Genomic DNA, 22,116 nt, shown 5'->3' on the forward strand with positions numbered 1-22,116 from the left:
CACTATCAGAGAAGATAATATAACTGAATGAATAATGTCTCCATGCAATTGAAATGTGAACTGTTGTGAAAACAGATACAGTGTTGTTAAGACTGACTGATGTCATGTCACACTGACTGAACACCTTTGTAACGGGCGTGTCATAACTGTTGCTCTGTCAGTCGTTTTTAAACCTACAGGCTTTAAGAGAACGTTTGTGGTGACAACAAAAGACAAAAACTGAGTCTGCGTCAGTGTGTGTGTGTGTGTGTGTGTGTGTGTGTGTGTGTGATACTCTCTAAAACCTGAGGCTGGTACAGGAAACCTGAACTCACTCAAGCTCCATGGCCACACGACTATGAATATTTCATAAGATCATCATTGTCTGTCTGAGGCTGTTATAGAGCCTCACACTACAGCATCTGTTTTATTTATTTATTTATTTATTTATTTGTGTTTACTCAATATCTGTAATATTAGGACAAGAAAATGCTCAACAACAAAAGCATAACTTAGTGATGTGTAATTGCGATTAAAATTGATATTTACCACTTTAAAAATGATGACACACCGTGAGCATTTTTTTTTCTTTTAAATTAAATGACTAATAACATTTCCTCTACTTCTATTCTTTTTGGACACTAGCAGCCACCATACTCAACAACCTCTCTGGTATTGTCTCTTTCCACAGCAGATATGTGATTGGTTATTATTAACCACCAGCAAAGGCTAAGCTCAACTTATGTGTCAAGTCAAAGATAACAAGGCCGCATGCACCATTCCTAAATTGAACGTAGCCATTATTAACGTGATTATTTACACCTGTGAGATCAAAGTACATCACAATACATTTCCTACAGATGTGTAAAACCCTGCTTTTGTATATTTATTTCTGCTTATACAAAGATTAGTTAGACAAGACCAAAAACATTAAAGGCAGTGCTGCCATCTGGTGGACAGACACAATAGTATCTATTTTTCTTTTCACAACACGGTCATTTTCTTACCTCACACATTCTGCTACTGTGTCATACGCTGAAGCATGATATTGACAGTTGGTGCTTACTTATTTATTTTTTGTTTATTTCTGTATTTATGTTACAAGGGAAGCACATTTACTCATTTTTGTCTTAAAAAAAAAAGAAAAGAAAAGAAATCAGGGACATCCTGACCTGTGTGTCTTAGACTTGAGTCAGGGCTTAAAAGACAAAACTAAAAACAACATTGAAAGAAATTATAAGCATCAAATATATGTCTCATTAATACAAAATAATACACATATCACACAGATGAACCCAGAAGATGGTGATGATAGAGAACCAGGCTGGACAGTAGTTTGTTCTGCTGCAGATGACACCTGACGGTGTCTCATGTTGTCCTAAGACCTACTACAACATTGTGTTTTGGATACGGAGGCAAATTAGAGCCATTTTTAATACAGTATTTAACAAATACCTTTTATATTCCATGTTAAAAAACAAACTGTGTTGTGCTAGTTTTATTAACTTGTGTTATTCAAAAATGAACAGAACCTGATATCCTTCTACAAAAATTATAAAGGGATTATTATTAATTAAAGTCCGTACTATATAAATATTATTTCTCCAAACGGGAAGAAACAGCCCATTTCAATGGTGATGAAGATTTTTGTTTTCTTATACAACACAAAATAACAAACCAAATGATGTAGTGTGCTTGTTGCAAACATAGACCAGGGTGTCACACCTGCACTACTAACAGATTTCCGCATCATCGACTGTGACTTCTCTGGTAACAACTCTGCACCATCACTAACAGGGACATCTTTCTGAGGAACAACAAATGTGTCTTTAAATTTAAATTAAAATGATCTTCTCACTTTAAAAACCTGAATAAATCCAGTCTGAGGACGTTCTCCCGCCGTTTTGGAAAACAACAGGCCGTCGACAGCATGAGAAAAGGACGAGTGACAACGTTGAGCGGCTGAAACACAAACAGCACCCTTGTTGGACAATATGAATGAACTCTGATGGACACGCTTGCATAAGAAAGGGGTGGGGTGGGGTGTGGGGGGGGGTTGCAACGCATCTTTGGAGGATTTGATTCTAGGCAGAGTTGTCATCCCACAGACAAAGATGCATTTAGCTCTCCTCATCTTCAACAGGACAATTAGCGTTTAAAACTAGTGTGTTATATAAGTATTAAACCATACATTATGATAGAAGTCACCACCCGCAAAGAAACTAACTATCTCTACGCAAGTCAAACACCTAGAATAGTTCAACACAAGCAATAGGCAAAGTTAAGAAGTTTGACAATTCACCAAGGACAATGGATAAACCCGGAGGCGTCCTCTGCGTGTCCTTACAGCGTTACTGCTCCACAAAGCCCTACATACACACTTTACTTCTGTGTCATGCCACAATATACAAAGATAGTCAGAGAATGACAAAACACTTTCCTAAAACGGAGAGGAGGAAATGGATGTAGGAAATGAGACGGATCAGGACCTCGGTCGACCTTCTCCTCCACTTCTGCTCATCAGCGGTCAGCGGATCATTAAAAACAAAAATGCCACAATTCTCCCTGGAGCACGTTCGCGCATGTGTATACACACGCGCGCACAAACAGTGGCGTTGTCATGGTTGCATGATGATATAAATGACGTGTCGTCAGGTCTGCAGAGAGGGCAGTCTCATCAGAGAGACCCTCTCCATCCTCAGCCTCTCACAAGTGGTGATTGTAATGGCAGCTCCATGAGGGCAGCACAAAAGAAAGGTGACTTTTTTCTTTCTTTCCTTCTCTCTTTTTTTGTTAAATGTGGATGTCCATGCTCTTCTGAAGTAGTGACCGCTCAGAACCAGTAGATTGTCATGTTGCAGAAAACTCTGTCCACAAGGAATAGATGCCTGAAGGTTCAGTAAAACATTGAATAAAAACTAAATAAAGAAAACTTAAGAATGTTAGAACACAAAAGCTGGTGAGGTGTGAGTTAGGGTTCCAAATAGGAAACTGAGTGTAAACAGTCTGTTTTTTTTGTATTTCGACGGCCGTCACCTGCCCCCCGTGTTGAAACTGGGTCAAGCCTCGGCTGAAGATCGTGGAACTGAATGACGCATTCCTCTCTGATCGTAAACAGGCTCCTTTCAGGTGAGGAGGAGGAGGCGGGAGAGGCAGGTGGTCAAGAATTCCTAAGAAGGGTTAATATTCTGCAGTATCATACTGCAAATCCTTGTGTAGCAATAAAAATTGTGTCGCTGTAAAAAATCGTCTTAAATATGAATATAGTACTGAGTTTCTGCTCTTTAGGAAATGATAAGTCTGTTGTGAGGTGAAGTGGACAAGATCTGCCCTTTCACTACAACTCCATGTCCTGAGCCTCGTCCTCCGAAAAGTCTGACATGGAGCTCTCGGAAGATGAGTCGCCCTCTCTATCCTCCTGCTCCTTTAGAGCCTCCTCTGTGGCGTATTTCTGGATGTACTCTGAAAGAGAGACATGGATGAGTGCAACTTCAGCAACAACACAGCAGCTTCTGACTATTTCAAGCCTGCATTCAAACTAATGCGAGTGCATTTAAAAATTGAATTTACAGATATAAAAAATTATATATAGGCTATATATGTATGTATGTATATATATCTATATCTATATATATATATATATATATACTGTATATATATATATCAGGAGAGTGTTTTCAGCTTCAAATCACAAATCATCAGTGTCCATATTAACATGACTGAAAACCTGTATGAAGTGACCATTCAGGTGCACAGGCTGTATGTGCAGCAGTGATGGTCGCTGGTCTTTCAAACAAGGGAAGGTCACCAGGCACAGTTATTTATACAGAAATTCTGACCCTGAGCTTGATGATTTTGCCCAAATATCCAACCACCATCTCTTTCACCTCAATGGAAAAAAAGCTATTCTGTGCCATCTCATAGAGATAATGTTTTAATGCTTCTACAGGAATCTGTGGCCCCCTTTTACACCTGGCATTAAAATGCATTTTCTGTGATCAAATTGCAATTTCATAGTGCCTGACCACTTGTAAGTACATGTGTGAATACACCTAAGGATGGATTGTTATCCAATCTGCCAAACCACTTCAGAAGGTGGTCGGAGACTCATTGTGACTGCATTGAACAAAAGTGTAAATGCAACGAGTCTCCAATATGTCTGAGTGGAAATACATTCATTGTCTCCGAGCACAGCTAGCGTGAAAGCAGCAACAAAACTGCAGTCTCCTCTGCTTTCGTCAGTTTTCTGCCGGTCAAAGACGATGTGAATTATATTGTATGGACTCCTCTTTGGATTCGGGCTCACCCTGTGTGGGTTGGGCTAATCCAAAATAGTGCAAACAAGGGGGGTGTTCTCTAAAGACACGCTGTTACAAAAATTCACAATTCAGAATTCAGCTCCAAAACTGCATCCCAAATATTTGCACTTTAAATGACATTGCCGTTGTTTTACTGCAATTAATGTTAATGGAGCTTTTTGTCCACAGCTGAAAGAGAAGTGAATACAAGGTTTCTGCTTCTTCAGACTAAAACAGCCAGCAGCATTTCTAATTTCTGTTTTTGGGACATGAAAACAGTGCAGTTGTGAGGACAGCAGGTGTATCCACAGCAGACATATTAGCCACAGCCAACCTCTCCAACTGTCTCTCACAGTTTGAAAAAAAAGAAAAAGCTTTCACCAAATGACAAAAGTGTAAGAGACTATCGTGTGTTACCTTTGATCTTGTGTTTATAATCCTCTGGCCGGTGCAGGTACATAGCGGCTGCGTCGCCGTTCAGAGGATCAATGGGGTTGGGGTAGGCGAGCAGCTGAGGGAGGAACGACTCAAAGATGTTGGTGAGGTCTGGTGGGAGAAAGAGTAGTCAGTACGACTGGACAAAAAAAAGGCAAACCTACACAAATCATGTCAACAAAAATCAGCACGGAGTCATTCATGCGTGACCAGTACCAATATTACTCACACTTCACATGAGGGCTGGGCTCAAATTATGTACAAATCTCACCAGACTATTGTGAGATTTTACTGTAATAGTCCCACATGACCGTGAGCTGAGTCCAAAGATTTGTTTGTTGCTTTTCCATCTCTGGTGTAACCAAAAATACTTCTGCACGCCTCTTTTCCAGAGGCTTTGTTGTTGTGATTGTCCACTCAAGACGACAGTTTTGTTTGTTATTGTCCTCCGTTGACGCCACAAAACAAAGGAGCAAAGCTGATGCAGGACAAGCTGCGTTCACAGCTCTGTCGACTGTTATAATTATTTTTTTTAAAAACACCCAATTGATCAGTTATCAAAATAGTTGACAATTTATTTGGGAATCAATTAACCATTGCAGTCCTGCTCCACACAGTTTACTATGTTAAGAACTTTGTGTGACTTGAGTTGTACATTTACTATAAAACTCACTCAAACAACAGGAACCAAGTGACAACCAGCCCTCTGAGGTGAGTGTAGAGAGTCCACAGCCTCAGGACGTTCTTATCTATCCGGGCTCAATGTATGACCTCAATACAAGTGACAGTTATCACTGCAGTGTAAGCTGATTACAGCGATATGCTCTGCTTGATACTGTACTGTAGAGTACATTGCTCATTTTGTGTTCATTTGTGTTCGTCTTTAACGGTCAGACAGTTTAAGTGAGCGAGCCGAGGCTTTGACCTACCATAGAGCGCTGTCCATGTCTGGTTAATGACATCTAAACACACGGTGCCTGACCTGAAAACACAAACAACAACAGCAACAATGTGACTGGGTCAAATCAGAAGGAAGGTGCAGTGAGTTTTGGCTCATGTATCAAGACAGCTGGATGTCATTCATGGCAAAAAAAAATGTATATCCTGTTTCCTTAACAGATGCCTGAGGCAACAACATTCACAGTAATGTTGGGGGGTTTTTTCCACAGAAAAGGTTCAGCTACTATGTCCTTTAAAAACATTTAAAACATTACTTACGCTTCATCAATGTTGGGGTGGAAGATTTTATTCATGAATCCTGAAAATAAATAAGACAGGTTTTACTCGACAGCCTGTTTAACAGCATAACATGATAATGGACAAGATTTTCAAGGCTTCCCGTTATACTGTTGACAAAGAGTCAGTCAACACTCAGTGGGCAAGTTTTTTCATACCTATTGATGGTGATTTGAAGGGGTATTTATCTGGCAGGTCCACCCGAACCTTCCACACACCTCCTTCATATGGTGCTGGAAGAAGTAGAAGAAACAACAAACACACTCCTTAGATAATATGATATCTGATAAAACGGTAACATTATCCTGGTTGTTAAGGGAATAGCTCAGGATTTCGGAATATACCCTGGTTAGATTTCTGACCAGGGTTTTAAGAAGATTGATACCATTGATTAATACTAGGAAGAAACATGGTGATAACATCTGAGTTCAATTGTTCACAAATGACACGCCACACATGCTGGATGTGTCTCCTGTGACCGTGTGATCAGATCTCACATCCTTACACACACACACACACACACACACACACACACACACACACACACACACACACACACACACACACACACACACACACACACACACACACACACACACACACACACACACACACTTCTGTTCTTTTTTTGACATGTCTGTTGTCAGTGTGTCTGCACAAGTGACAGGTAGAGAGAAAAACACGTAGGAGGAGCTGAGTGAACCGATGCACAACTCACACTCGGATGATAAGAAATAATCTTTGTAACAAACAAATCCTGTGACAGTCAGTGTTAACGTTGTGGTGGTGACTACAAATAAATGAACACTGTGAAACTATAGGGGGGCAGATGACGTCATCTGAGGAGTCGGCCTCAAATCAGTCCTGAGGACAGATAGCATTCATGCAGCTCATGAATGTGAACAAATGCATCTGCAAACCTATGAATGTGTTTTTTTGTGATAAGATCTTAAGACGCATGAAGACCTGAACTTGACGCTGTCCACATGTAACAGGATCACTCAGGATGTTAAAACCAGGTCTGACTGGGGTCAATGTGAAAAACAATCACAATATAAAAGGCTCTTACTTGCAGGGGGTCCATGGAACTTGACCACAAACTCGTTGAGTCCACCCAGTATGGTGACCTCGTGCTTGCTCTCAATGCTGAAGTTGGGTTAAGGAAAAGTGAAACTCCAAACAACGAGTGACAAAAACAACATCAAACATACACATGCAAAAGTCTTAGGGCTTTTAATGTCTGTCAAACTGATTATAGGCATTCGGATTAGACTGATGTGACTGAAAGTTGGTCTTAAGATCTTGGATAGATCGTCTTGGATAGACCTGGTGTAACAGACATTTGTCTTGGTTCTCAAACTTTGGTACGTGTACCACCACTTGGAGGAAAATCAGAAATACTGTTCTACTGTATATACCAGGGTATGTGGTCGGGTTGGAGCTGAAGAATTTTGATTTTGGCCGGTGTGCTAGAAAATGAAACAAATAACAAAAAATAAAATAGATTAAATAATAATAATTAGAGTCACCTTATCTCTCGCCTCCATCTTAATCTATTTTCACTATAGCAGTACGTGAAGTATATGTGAGGAAGAAGAGGAGGATGAGAGAGCAAATGATCATATTGGGAATAAAACTGCCTCATGTGATAATGGTGTCACATTAACAAGAGCTCAATATTTTCTCAGGTGATACTTGGTGTAAAAAGTTTGAGAACCACTGGTCTACATGAAATAGTACATACACAGGTTTTACCAATAACATGACGGGGCTGTGCTATTGTTCAGGTGTAGAGTAGGTCACACTAAATACTTCCAATAAAGGGACTGAGAACATATTACCCTGTATTGTCATTGTCACATTATTCAAATCTAAGCACTGTATGTTTAACAAGAAACTCTCCAAAACAAGCTGGACAGACAAGTCTACATATCAGATTATTTCTGTCTATCAGTGTGTGTGTGTGTGTGTGTGAACTTGTCTGGTCAGAGCTCAGACATAGGATCAATAACACGAGGCAATGAGCTCAATGATGACAGCGGCCGCTCTAACAACAATAACATAGGACAACAGCTGTCCTTAGCAACAAAACAACATAACAATGAGTCAAGACGCAAGACGTATTTCTATTAAACAAGAATATTAACTTTTCCACATGTATAATAACACAAACATCTTTACTGCTCGGACAAAGGTGAAGTGGCTGATTTGGCCTGAGATCATTATTTATAATACTTATAAAAAAGAAAATTGTCCTGAAGGCACAGACATAAAACAGTAAGACGGTGAGAGCATTGTTAACCTCAGCTATCTGAAGTATGATGGGAACTTCTGTCTGTTTTACTCATCAAGGTAGAGAAAATGAAGGGTGACGGGGTGGAGAGAATGTGTCATAATTGCATCCTGTGGTAACAGGAGGAGACGTGAAACTGAGTCAACTGTTTGGCCGCAACGAAGACAGGTCGAGTGTGTTCAGTCAACGGCGTTGGGACTGACACAATGACAGATGGAAAAAGAGAAAAATACAGAAGGAACAGTTCCACAGTTCCACACCCTGTTTCATCATCCTGCCATAAATCCATCTGTCATCTCAATTCTCAACAATCTATCCAAGGTAACAGAAAGAGTCTAGCTAGATCGTGACCCAAAATAACTGAAATAAGCCATTAGACCAGTAAAGACAGTTTAAAAAGTGTGGTTACTCAGTGACCATGAGGACAAGGTAGTGCTAAATGTGATCTTAAGTGATGGCTCCTATAAATAAAACTTGCAGGCTTGTGCAGTAAAAATGTGCATCTCTCTCTTCTGCCTTTCCCTTAGGGTCATCCATAGAAACCTAAGCATATGCTCACTCAAGGGTAATGTAACTACACAAGGGAAAACCTTTATTTTGGCAAAAGATCACAGTGCACTGATTTATCAGCACTGGTTCTCATGACTTTGAGCTTACCAGCTCTGTTTCCATTTGTGACGTTAAGGCAAGAATCAGCTGTACTTGTGTTACACACGACTAATCCATCACATGTGATTTACAGTCACAGCATGAGGCTAAATGTCTGTGTAACACTAAAGTAACACTCAGGTGCTGGAACAAGATCCACACCTGCAAGAACTGAGAGGTGTGAATGTATTAAACCCCGAGTGTCTACTAATATCTATTCTTAGATTTTCTCCTCTATATTTATTGATTACATGAACAACAAAACAAATATATTTAGCATAACCAGAATTTCTCCTGTGTTTGCATTTTTCATATTGATGTGACGACACATCCATGATTACACTTTACATAATCAACAGTATAACTACTTTTAATAGACTGCAACTTCAAAACCTTGTGACCATAAACGGGTTTAAAGGTCTGGAGAAAATTTAGTCTAGTGTTTTATATCAGCAAGTTTTAATGTAAACCTATGTGTTCTGACTTTTACTGTAACTGTGCTGCTGCTACTTTTTTCCAGGTCTCCCTTTGGAAAAGATTTGATCTCAGTGGGAATAACCTGGTTAAATAAGATTTGATTATGAATAAGAGGACATGCTAAATGATCAATATGATACAGGTTTATCCTAATTAATTGTCGTCTAATTTCACTATTTATAATAAATGTTGATGTTTGTGTGCAGAGTTAGTAACCTGTAATTAGAGGGTGACAGGGATCACCAAAATGTTAACACCCACCAGTATATGACGGGACATGAGATAAAACTAAATATTAGGACTGGCATGATAGTTAGTTGAATTAAGACTACGATCCAGCAATCAATTAGTTGGTTGATTTTTCTAATTATTCTATTACTTATTTTGTTACAAGCAATAAATAAGTTATTCAATTGTTATATTCACTAATTAATTTGCTCATTTAATTAGTTGGTCATTAATTACATGATTAGTCTATTACAGTAGTTAATTTGATCATTTATTAATTAGACAAAATAAATAATCCTCAACATTTAAGAACCTCAGGATCTCCACGTTATTTTATTTTATTCAGCTTTTAGGAATTGGAATCTGGATTTTCTTCTGAATAACTATAAACTACAACGATTACGGATGAATTTCACTGAACAGTTTGACTAATCATTTAATCATGTGATCGCGTCAGCATTAGATGACCTCTGTATGGAAAGCCACGGCCTCTTTCCCAGCCCCCCAGCTCTAGCTCTGTGCCCCTGGACACAGCACGCTTGTTGTTCCACGATCAGCTGTGAAAAGCCCCGCCCCCTGTCGTGTTCCGGATGGTAACAGGCTGACCAATCAGAGAGCAGCATCTAGCTGCAGGACAAAAACAAAACAATGCAGCTCACGTTGTCATAAAACCCTTCATGCAAACTTCCAACAGGAAACTGCAGATAATGAGATACAACTTAAAATAATACACATAAAACACTACAGCAGTGAGCTGACAACGCATTTAAACACAGAAGCGTTTTAAATTCAGCCTCAGGAAGAGTATTGTTACTGTACAAATAATAATAATGGACAACGTTTTTACCCCGACATCGTACAACTAAAGTTAATTGTAAATCGTATTCGGGCTTCACGATATTTATAGTATGAAGTAGTAAACACGCATGCCGTATTATTCACCGTGAAAATTAATGTAATTCTGTCTATTGTGTAGATTGAAGCTTTTTGTTTTTATCCAATATTTATTGTTAAAAGCACACAACGACAGTGTTTGTTTTTGCTAATGTTGGTAATGTTAAATTGACTCTGTTGTCTTTTTTTCCCCCGTGTCATTTGTCAAAGATCGTTACGCTCCGTCGACCTTATTTGTTCTCTTGGTGATAGCGTGCTACACAGCTAGCTTCGTCCGCGTAAGCGTTCAAAAATCGTGATATAATAAACTTTAATTTACAAAGTTGTGCCTCCAAAATGTAAAGCGGCTGTCACCAATCCTTCATATTGTGTTGTCAATGCGGTGGCACGAGATATTACTGGCTAACTAACAGGCTATCCCTTTGGTACCAAGCTAAGGCTAACAGCGCCCACGGCTTACTCAGAGTTTGAGCAGTCTGCTTCAATGTTGCAGCAGACTCGGCTGCTAATTCACACTACGTACACACAAGGGGGAAAACACGACCGTTGTACAAGTGAGCTAACAGAGCTAACAGTGGCTAACAGGCAAGTGAGCCCATATAAAAACATTAGCTCATTCGCTCTTTTGCTAACTTAAGTGAGCTAACGTTAAAGAGCTGGCCGTTAACGTCATAGTGCTAAAAGATTAGCATTTTTCACTTTTCCCATTATCTACTCATCTCACTCAGCTAACAATGACATAACATATATTATTACAACATCAACCAGAAACAAATGACAAATTTAATTAACAATAAAGAGCTGACAGCTGCTACAAGACCGGACGTGTCTGTACGGTTCGTCTATCTCTGCTTATTTAGGTTCTGGGAAAGGATACAGTTTCACCACGTCGGTATCCATTCGCCTCTTGCCCGGACTTGGAGACGACATTTTTGTATTCCTTTTAAGAAGTGATCTAAAAATACTGCGGCGTTGAGGCTAAACCTCGACTCTCAGCTTGGATGGACTGTATCAGCAGCCTTCCAACAATGTCCTTAAACAAGATCCTAACTGCAACATCGCCCACTTTCCTTCTTCCTCTGTCTCAGTAGATCTCCAGGGTTTGACTGTCCTGTCCTGAGGACTCTGGCTGTGACATCCAGCTCCAGCCAGCAGAGCTGCTGAGAGGAGGAGGAAGATGGGGAGGAGGAGGGGCCCATATACAGAAATGTACGCCACAGAACAAAACTGCACTCTCAGTGTCATGTTTATGAATCTAGTATAACTGCTCTGCTCATTTATGCAAATATTTACTCCTGCAGTTCATCAGAAAACGCACTACGGCCTTGTTTTTCCACAGTCTGTCCAAGTGTTGCTTGAAGAAAGGCTGCGTGCTTATCTATCGTGTCCAGATCTATTAGCTTACGAACTCATTTAAAATTCTGAAACAGGCACATCAGGCCAAAGTTGTGTTAGTTCACATGTACTCGATGCTCAGGAAGATAAAGGAGATTTTACCTTCTCATTTTTCACGTCAACATGTTGTTGAACTAGTCCAGAGCACTGAGTAAAGGCTACAACCAGCTGCATCGTTCAATTCACATTCGACAGTTCACATTCATGACTACACGTCTACTCTATCTGACTCAGGTGTGAATGCAACTGTCCTCTAAAACCATCAGTGCATGTACAAAAGGCTGCATTGATTCTACAATAACTATCATCACTCATGTCAGATGGCCATAATACTGTTTTTGTGCTGCTAATGTTAGACAAAAAACCCTGCTGTTTCCTTATAGTGTTGTCTTCTGTGACCTATAGACCATTGAGGAAAGTGTTATTGTGAATGCATTGTTTTCTCTGACAGAGAAGAGGCCAACATCCTCTCACATATCTCTGGTCAAATAGAAAACCGCATCAGTCGATCCTGTTGTTAAAATCAACTTTACTTAATACCCGAGTAAGATTAAGGTCTTGAGGTTTCATATGACTTGAGCTAGTGACCCACTGCTATTTATAAGACATCAACTGCAAGTAATGTACTGTACCAAAACCCTTTGTCATGGTAATGTAGTGTCAGATTCATCTCATGAGCACTTTGTATTTAAAACCTGTAATCCTCCAGAGAGGAGCAACGTGGATGGGACAAAAACAAAATGGATGCCACAAAAAAGGTACCAGGTTTTCATGTTGTAGCTCTCTTCACTTGAGTGTAAATCTCTGTTGGTGTCTGTGCATCACAGTTCTCCAGATTTCACTCCAGCCATGGCACTTAAATCAATGGGTTCTCACTGATGTACCATGTTTCCAGACTTAAACATAACTTAATATAATGTGTGTTAAACAGAAATGCCAGCCTAATTCACATTTAATTTAAGTCATAGTTTGGTTATCAAAAGTAATTTCTTCATCCACAAACAATTAAAATGCATGAATCCAGTGCAAACTCATAACCAGGTTAATCATGTTGGATGGGATTGTATTAGTAAGTGCTGACCTCCAGAAATCTATGAGTAGATCAGTGGACCAAAGACAATCTTGACGACTCATCTTCCTGTAATCTGATTATCTGAGCTGCAGGTCACTGTTGAGGAATTTCAAACAATGGCTTAATTTCCTATTCTCTGTCGGTGCATTGATTAATTATGTGGAGTATTTGTACATTAAATTACCAACTGAAACTGGAATTAATTCTGTTTACAAATGATCTTTGCTAATGTTAGTGGTGAAGGAAGGGAACGTTTATGAAGGAACATTATGTTGCAGTGACTGCAAACTGATTGACTGGTGCTCCTGCTATCACAATGGAAACACATTAGAAGTCACACAGTTATTTTACTCGGACAACTCTGAGGTCTAGACGGACAGCCGAGGCCTCAGATGTTAAACATTAACACCATTGCGTGTAAATGTGTGAACTAACAGCACTGATAAGACAACTAAACCACACATTTGATCATTATTGTCGTCACTGAGACAAATATTAACCATCAGGTGCATATGATGGTTATTTTCCCGCAACCATGTGTGAACATGCTACTATATTGTTTCATGGTATGATTGATCGTACTGTTGTGTTTTGCAGCCAGTCTTCTTGGAGAGCTTCAAATCCAGATTACCACATGTCAGCAAAGCAGCCCCAGAGATCTGGGCTAAAGGTTGACTTGGTAAATGGTCTGTGTTTATATAGCACTTTTCTAGTCTTGATGACCACTCAAAGCTGCTTTACACCACAGTTTTGCGATTCCCCCATTCACTCACACTTTCATACAGTGTATTTTATATCACAGCATCTTTCATACCCAGTTACACGCTGTCAGGAGCAACGAGCACAAATAATGTTCAAAGCCAGAAATAATCTTTTACTCAAAAATATACAGAAACTGTTCAGCAGTTGAGATGGGGATCACAATCTTAACTTAAAATCTTAACAATCTTAACAATTAAAATTAGTTTTTCATATATGTGAGTGGGGCTATGGAACATATTTGAAGTGGAAATAAAGCAATGTCCAAGTTGAAAACAGTTTAAAAGGAAATATTAAGATTAAATTCTTAGAAAATATAGAAATTAAGTAAATGCTCCAAGTGTTTTTCTATCATATGTTACACATTTACTTGACAAATAGACAGTAATTGAGAGGAAGCAGACTATTTATTTCACGTAAGTCGAGTATGAACTTTATCTATGTGTTCTGTACATTTTGTTTGCATATTGTTTGAATATTTTGCCATTCTGCCATTTCCTTGTAGTACTTCCTTTGATATCGTATACATTTGTGTACGTGTATGCATATTTGCAACAAAACGTTCTGACTTTTTCCCCCAGAATTCTGACTTTAGTCTCAGAAGTCAGTTGTTTTTTTTTTTTTTTTTACATATGGCCCTAATCCTAGCCCGTAGGTAGCGTGTGTAAACTGCTGTAAAATATACAAACATTACTCTTGAACGCAGCACGCGTGTCTCTCCTCTGATTGGCCACCTGGGAGCAGCTGTGTGTGACGTCATATGTAGCGGTAGAGGCAGAAGCAGGTGGAAACGACGCGTTTGTGTTGTTCTGCTCTGCTGCTTCAGGCTGTGGGTCACAGTGAAGCGGGTTGTTTTTCTGTTTTGAGCCTCCGCTCTCTCTCCCTGTCCGTGTGTTTCACTCCCGTTAAGATGTCGGCGCAGCACAGCGGGACCTTCAGTCAGCTCAACAAGTTTGAGAAACTGTCGTGGAGGCCGTCCATCCGAGACTCGGGTTTGTAAACAGCAGCTTGTGCTCTGCCTCAAGCTGTCAACTAAACAAACAGTAGTGAAGGTTTTAAGCGAACCGCTATTCACTGCCGGCTCTCTGCTCGTCTGTGGAGAAGGAATCAGATTTATGTGTGATTTAGTGAAGCTAGCTGTGGTGTAGCATCGCCACTGCTCACAGGCCAGAGTTAGCTAAAGCTGCTGCGGAAGCCAGCAGCAAATGGTGACTGAATAAAGGCATTACGAGGCAGCCTCGCTGCTTTTGTTATTGTTATTACTTTACATGGTGATTAACATGTGACTGAAGTGTGCTGAAGAGGGTGAGCTATGTGAGGGAGATGCTGACAACAGAGCACAAAGAACAGTAGCAGTACCTCACTGTTTAATGTGTCTAATCTAATGTCAGAATCTCTGTGTTTCATGTGTTAAACAGCCTTAAACGCTTCACAAACACTCAACACTGAAATGACTATTTTCTCTGTTTAATTTGGCATTACGTTTGAAACTATTCAAAAAACACTAAATGCTTTAAAGGATTATGGAGGTTTTATTAATCCAGTTTGTGCCAAGGCATAAACACTAGATCTGTAGATCCAGCTCAGTTATTCCTATAATAAGACTGTGAAACAGTCTACTTATCTAATTAAGTCCAGCAATAATCTTTCTTGTTTTTCAGGTCTCTTATTTGTTTTTTAAATAGGGATGCACGATATTATTGGCACAATATTGGCAAATATTGGCTTTAAAAGGGATTATTGGATATCTGCAAACACACCAACATCTGCCGATAATGACTACAACAGTAGGCTGAGCAGGCTGCTATTTATTTTGCTCAATGAAGAAAATGTATATCTACATCTGCTGTGGGATGAATAGGCAAAATATTGTTTTAATTTCTCTATAGAAGAGTCAAAACGTATATATCGTATCTGTTATCGGCCCAAGCACTCCCTATATATTATATATATATATATATATATATATATCTCCAATATCGTTCATCCCAATTTATTTTTTTTTAAACTGTATTACTGTTTCTCTTTGGTGCGATACAGGCAGACCACTCACTGTACACATTTCTGTCTGTGTCACTGATTTATCTCAGGCTCTAAGAAGCGAGCTCGATGGCTTCAGGCTCGACGCATCTTCTCCCCCTCCTGTCCTAACCTGCGTATCCCAAACAGGTTTCTGCGAGAAGGTAAAGACCCCTCACATAAGATATGAAGCCTAGTTTTTTAGCAAAGAAAATGTGGACAGAATGATTGACACCATGTTTGACACCATGTTGTCTAATATTTGGGTTATCTGTTGCTCCAGTTTCATTCTAATCTATGTTATTTAACCTTCTTTTAACCAGAACAAGGATATGGTTAAGACGGGCAGCAGCACAAACATAATATCATATTTCAGACTCAAAAGACAACCAATGACAAAAAAATAAAAGTTTACATTATTCCGGGGTGGAGTGGCTCAGTGGTTAAGACCGGTGTGCGAAAGACATCATGGTCAGGTTGCAAGTTCGACTCCACCCCTGGCTGATTGTACTTGATTCCATTGTACGTCGCTTTGGATAAAAGCGTCTGCTAAATTCCATGTAATGTAATGTAAATGTAATGTAATCCTCCTACAGGACACTGTGTACCTCCTGCCCGCAGCGGACACCGCTGTGTTGCGGACAGCACCAATTTGTACGTGTTTGGAGGCTACAATCCAGACTTTGACGAGGCAGGCGGGTCGGAGAATGAAGACTACCCTCTGTTTAGGGAGCTTTGGAGATTTCACTTTGCCACAGCCACATGGCAACAAGTCCGCACAGAGGGTTACATGCCTACAGAGTTGGCTTCTATGTCAGGTAAGCACTTCACACAGATAAAAGAAAAGGTAAATAAATAAATAAATAAATAAAAAAAACAGTTTTTTTCATGTTTTGAAGAACAAAATGCATTTAACATCTTTGTCAGCCCTCAATCACAGACTGTAGAAGTTAAGTGTGTAAACAGAAACTTCATTTTCAAGCAAACTCTTCAGGACTCCCTCAAGCAATGATTGAACTAATTCAACTAAGGTCACCAGTCAGCCCTCTGCAGTCAAGTGATTTCTTCACAAGTCCTCATCACTGACATCAGTTGATCTTATCACACTTAACAGTTCTAAGAACGTCAGTTCACTGGCACATTAGAATGTTAAGATGCGTTCTCAAGTGACCACTTCTTATTTCCTCTCGTTTCCCTCCTGCTTTGTTTGCCAATGCAAATGTGTCCTCAATGTATTGTTACACTTATATTTAGAGCCGTCCTCTTGTGGTTGGAGGTAAATGCCGGGTTGCCGGCACACTGAGACAATAACTCAGTGTGAAATGTAGATTGTCACACTTTGTTGTAATGAGTGATACTTAAAGTCTGAGTAAAGCAAATGCAGTTTCTCCTCTTCACACATTATATTAGAAAATAATGGCTGCAAACATGTGAACGTAAGAACAAGAAGAACAACTGCGGTGTGAAGAATTGTTGAGGTAACAGTTTGTCTCTGGTTTTCTGTTCAGAATGTTTTTTGGTGGGTTTTTGAAAATAATTTCTTGTTGACACACCAAATTGTGTGTGTTTGGCTTCTGCAGTGGACACGCCCCCAGCATCTCAGAGCAGAGAATTTTGCTGAAGTTCACATGATTTGAAACCTCATTTTTAAACACAGGCTAGTAGCATGTTTTCTGTGCCGTTCTTTAGTCGATATTTTTAATTGCTTGATGCACATTTGCATAGTTTGAATGGTGTTTGCACTCTGCATTTATATAGATGGTGGCTTGGTCAAAAAATGGGACAAATGATCTGCATTTTTTACATACATACAAGAGAACAGTGTTCATCCCATTACTGTGTTTTAACAAAGGAAGGATTGTTATAACACAACACAACTGTGGCCTCTTGTTTCTGCCACTAAACAGGAATCACTAGAGACACGAAAGTGAGTTGTTGCCTCTTCAAAACAAACATATATGATTTGTAATGCTTTTAGTGGACAAGAATGTTGGTGTAAGCCAAATCTATTGGTGTGTGTGTGGGTGACAGACCCAACCCGACCTCAGTCGCTGTCAATCAAACATGTTTGAATTTTAGCCGACTCGGGTAGTAGTGTGTACTGATTACCGACCAACAGTCAATGAAAGAGTAAGTGAGTGACAGGGAATAGCGTCAGAAGACGACGACAACAACAGGAAGTAGCAGGAATATCAAAACAACGGCAGCTGTTTGTTTACCCTTTTTAAACTGTCACTCTTGTAGATATGGTCGCTCTCGCGAGAGTTTGCTGCAATGAGTCGGCTTCAGTTGGTTTGACAAGTCATGTCGACTGTTTGTCGCTTTCAGCTGTTTTACATGGCAACAACCTGCTGGTGTTTGGTGGCACTGGGATTCCATTTGGTGAAAACAATGGCAACGACGTCCACGTTTGCAATGTTCAGTACAAGCGATGGAACCTGCTCAACTGCAGAGGGAAGAAGCCCAACAAGATCTATGGGCAGGTAACGAGTGTTTGACTCTTCACAGCTGGGTGGAAACTTTTGTTTGCAGCCGACAAATATCTCTGAGTGTTTTCCATTTTGCAGGCAATGGTCATCATAAATGGCTACCTCTATGTGTTTGGAGGAACAACGGGCTACCTTTACAGCACTGACCTTCACAGGCTGGACCTGACCACCAGAGAGTGGACACACCTCAAACCCAACAACACACCCTCAGATCTACCTCAGGAGAGGTCAGTCAGGCAGAGCAGACAATTTTAACAGCTACACTCTTCGTCAGTATTCACTAAAATGATTGTGAATGCCTAATGTTACAGGTACAGACATGAGCTGGCTCATGACAGACAGAGAATATACATTTTGGGAGGTGGAACATCCTGGACGTCGTATCCCATGGATAAAGTAAGAGGAATGAATACAAACAGAAATTTAAAGTTAATTGTTAATGTCATCTATTTAATGTTGGTCGTTTTTTTTAAATCAGATTCACGCGTATAACTTGGAGACGAATAACTGGGAGGAAATAAACACGAAAGCTCATGAAAAAATAGGTTTGTGGTCTGCATTTAACGTAATAATCATTGTGAATGAAGAATTTTAAGAAGAACACGTCGTCATTATTTCACTTGTCATTTTAATGGTAGGATATCCTGCTGCGCGTCGCTGTCACAGCTGTGTGCAGGTCAAACACGGTACGAAGGATTCTCTCACACACACACACACACACACACATGCACATGCCTGCGTTGTTGTTAACACATTTCTCACTCTGTTTTTTCCTCCCAGAGGTTTTTATATGTGGGGGTTATAACGGAGAGCAGATCCTGTCGGACCTGTGGAAGATCAACCTGCTGACGTTTCAGTGGACTAAGCTTCCCGCCATCATGCCAGAACCAGCGTACTTCCACTGTGCTGCAGTCACTCCAGTGAGCCAAATCTCTTTCTGACATGCAACCTCAGCAGGTTTCTTTTTGCTTCACCAAGTGGGAAAATAAATCTGCACTGCAGTTTAAATTGCTGCAGGTCTGCAAACAAGTGATTATCATTCATTTATGACCAGTTTTTTGGAAAAATGTCCACCCATATTTCTCTAAGAGCCCAGTGGATCAAAACAATTTAACAATAGTCAAAGCTAAGTAAAGTAGTTTTTCCTTTTCTATATGTGTGTGGGTGTGGATGTGTGTATGTGCTTTGTTAGGTCAGGTTTGTTTTTCAACAATTGTCAACATTGACTTTGCTGTGTCTGTGGCGCAGCCTCTTTGACAAAAGACTCACCTGATTCGTTCGCTGTTTTTCCTTTTTAATTTTTAATTGTCTGTTGCCTTCATCGGGAAGTTCACATGTTATTTTGTGATTGAAATACTTATTTGGATGTACCTGTCACACAAACCAGCAGCTTCTGTCTCCCCACAAGCTAAACATATACATTTGTTTCTATGGATGTTGATGCAGTTTCTTAAGATATCGTGGACCTGAGCAGGCGTAAATGATATGAAGTGAACCTTTGGTGGTTTTCTACAAAATTTCTGCTTAAGGAGACAGTAAAAGTTTAGTGTATCTTATCTGATCTTATCCAAGTCAAAGTAATTAATTTTATAATGTGTGACCTGTCGATTAAAGGACTGAATGTTGCAGCTCTGATCTCTCGTCCTGTTCCTCTCCCTCAGGCCGGCTGCATGTACGTCCACGGCGGTGTCGTCAACATGTCCGGGAACAGAAGGACCGGCTCTCTGTACAAAGTGTGGTTGGTGGTTCCCAGCCTGATTGAACTCACCTGGGAGAAACTGCTCAAGTCTTTCCCTCATTTAGCGCAGCTGTCCACCCTCCAGCTGCTGAGCCTAGGACTGACCCACTCACTCGTTCAGCGACTCAAATAGAGGAAGCGCAGAGACTCTGAAAGGAAGTGGTATGTGACTCTAAATTCACTGATACCAAGGCAAAGACAAAAAAACACTCCTGAAACAAACTGATGTCAGATGGTGATGAGAAATCTTTGAATGCCTTTTTAATTTTAGTCTTATTGAAATGTGTTTTTTTTTTTTTTTTTTAAAGCAGAAGTGCAAAGTGTAATGTTCTCTCTCTGTGAGTTTGCATGTCTCTGTGAGGAATCACACATCACTGTGGAAACCAGAATCACTGTTAGGCTGCTTCCCACTTCCTCGTTACTAAGAAGTCTCTCGTGTTCTGCTCAGAATTTGTCTTGTGCTCTTCAGTCTTGGCCACACTTGTCACAGCCACTTGTGGAGCATGAGCAGTGACAGTCACATTTTCCAAAGAACATGTTGTGAAAAAAGCTGAACGAATGATGCTTCTGCTAGTTTCTACTCAAACTTGAATCCAGAGGCTGAGATTTGCTTGTTTCACGCTGCGGCTCATCCGCTGCTGCTACACTAGGTGAGATTTCGAGGTCTCTTGTGTCTTTGAAAAAGAGGGAGAATGTGTGATGACACTTCACTTCCTGCTCAGTCAGAATCCAAGGAGATATTCTGAAAAGTGGCACACTGCACTGCTGACGATGCATCACAGCGACACCTTACATTCCATTTTTTTTCCCCCCAGAGTGACACGTGAGCATTAGGGACGCCGCGAGCTGTGATCGTAACGCTGCTGCTGCTGCTGCTGCACAGACTGAAAAATGTTGCTCTAGCTACTTGCAATCAAAGCTTGTGATCGGACAAAAACATCTGTGACGTTGCATCACTGTGAAAATGTTAAGCTTAGTAATTGAGATATGAAGATCCACAGTGATTATTATTTGTTCATTCAGTGCCTTCTGAAGTTCCAAAATTGTGTTTTATAATTCATTTTTAAGACTTTTTAAGTGCGTCTTCATGTCTCTCTTTTCCCTACCCCATGTGATTTACCTGGTGCTCTCCACAGGAGACTCCACTGCCATTTAACATGATTTTGATCACCTTAAACCCACAAAGTTTAAGTTGCGTTTACTTATTTATTTCCATCACCGTGCTGCTGTTTTGTTTTTTGTTGTTATTACAAACCTATGAATTGTAGCAGACCCTGTAGCTGTATTTATTTCACCCGTTTCTTTGTCCTTTTACTTCTCAATTTAAACTTTTTTTATACTGTTACAACTCAGTTACTATTATCTTTATTATGCCGTCTTCTGTTTCCTCTGTGTATTATTGTGCTCGAGATTTGTGGTAAAGTAAAGAAAAACAAAACAAACAATAAGAGAGGTAAATATGCTCACTCAGGATATAAACTACTGTGATCAGACACTTAAGTTAAAGCCTTAGCAGTCATTTCATTTCTGTGCAGTCGCATTAAGGCAAACCCTGGAAGATTTGTTTGAGAACATCTCAGCCTTATTTTCTTTGACTTTAACTCTCACTGTCTTGGTACAATATTAAGCTAAACTCTTAGTTCCCCCACTTTTTTAAAAACCTGTATCACAAAGTGCATTTTCCCCATTCAGAAACGACAGCCTTATTCCCCTCTCTCCACTCACTCATACTTGGTAAATGTATTGCACTGCTTAAAAGGTCGATGATGTATATGTTTGCATCGTTTTTGATGTTGAAAGTGAAATGACCTCCTGCATGTCAGCATGGTTTGCATGTCACTTCACACAAAGCCCTCTGTAAAATGGTGAGAGTCTCCTCCGAGGCAAATACTGTATGTGTAATGTTCATTGTGTTTTGTATTTCTGTCTGTTCAAACAATAAAACACAGACAGTTGTTCTTTTTTAATAATATATTCTCAGGTATTATTATTATTGTAATGGAAGTTTGAAACATTCTGCCATTAACCCTTTGAGAACTGAGTGTATCGCTGACGACGCGGTTGCACAAGCGCACTTTGCATTACCGTAATTACGTGACCGCTTGTGCTATTTCAGAAAACAGTTTCTGAAAGCAGAGAAGTTTCAAGTCACTTAC

At 40.0% G+C, this 22,116-nt stretch overlaps 2 protein-coding genes across 3 annotated transcripts; one reads left to right on the forward strand and one right to left on the reverse strand.

Annotated features, from left to right (window-relative positions):
- Positions 1-1,038: 1,038 nt before the first annotated feature.
- On the reverse strand, positions 1,039-11,637 carry LOC131470398 (ubiquitin-conjugating enzyme E2 H-like). The gene is made up of 7 exons (XM_058646192.1): positions 11,366-11,637; positions 7,018-7,094; positions 6,107-6,181; positions 5,931-5,970; positions 5,642-5,694; positions 4,695-4,823; positions 1,039-3,441 (listed from the first exon to the last, which is right to left on the reverse strand). The coding sequence occupies exons 1-7, from the start codon at positions 11,416-11,418 to the stop codon at positions 3,317-3,319; spliced, it is 552 nt and encodes a 183-aa protein (XP_058502175.1). The 5' UTR covers positions 11,419-11,637; the 3' UTR covers positions 1,039-3,316.
- A 2,825-nt stretch (positions 11,638-14,462) lies between these two features.
- Positions 14,463-21,932, forward strand: LOC131470492 (kelch domain-containing protein 10-like). 2 transcript variants are annotated; one of them, XM_058646353.1, is made up of 11 exons: positions 14,463-14,706; positions 15,805-15,897; positions 16,330-16,551; positions 18,062-18,216; positions 18,301-18,449; positions 18,534-18,618; positions 18,701-18,767; positions 18,861-18,908; positions 19,003-19,142; positions 19,884-20,122; positions 20,776-21,932. In XM_058646353.1, exons 1-10 carry the CDS (start codon positions 14,625-14,627, stop codon positions 20,091-20,093), a joined length of 1,251 nt encoding a protein of 416 aa, XP_058502336.1. In that variant the 5' UTR covers positions 14,463-14,624; the 3' UTR covers positions 20,094-20,122; positions 20,776-21,932. The 2 variants fall into 2 exon arrangements, with proteins under 2 accessions (XP_058502336.1, XP_058502335.1); XM_058646352.1 differs by having other exon boundaries at positions 14,464-14,706; positions 19,884-21,932.
- Positions 21,933-22,116: the final 184 nt, after the last annotated feature.

Source organism: Solea solea, chromosome 12 (assembly GCF_958295425.1).
Source record: "Solea solea chromosome 12, fSolSol10.1, whole genome shotgun sequence".
Classification (NCBI taxonomy): Eukaryota; Metazoa; Chordata; class Actinopteri; order Pleuronectiformes; family Soleidae; genus Solea; species Solea solea.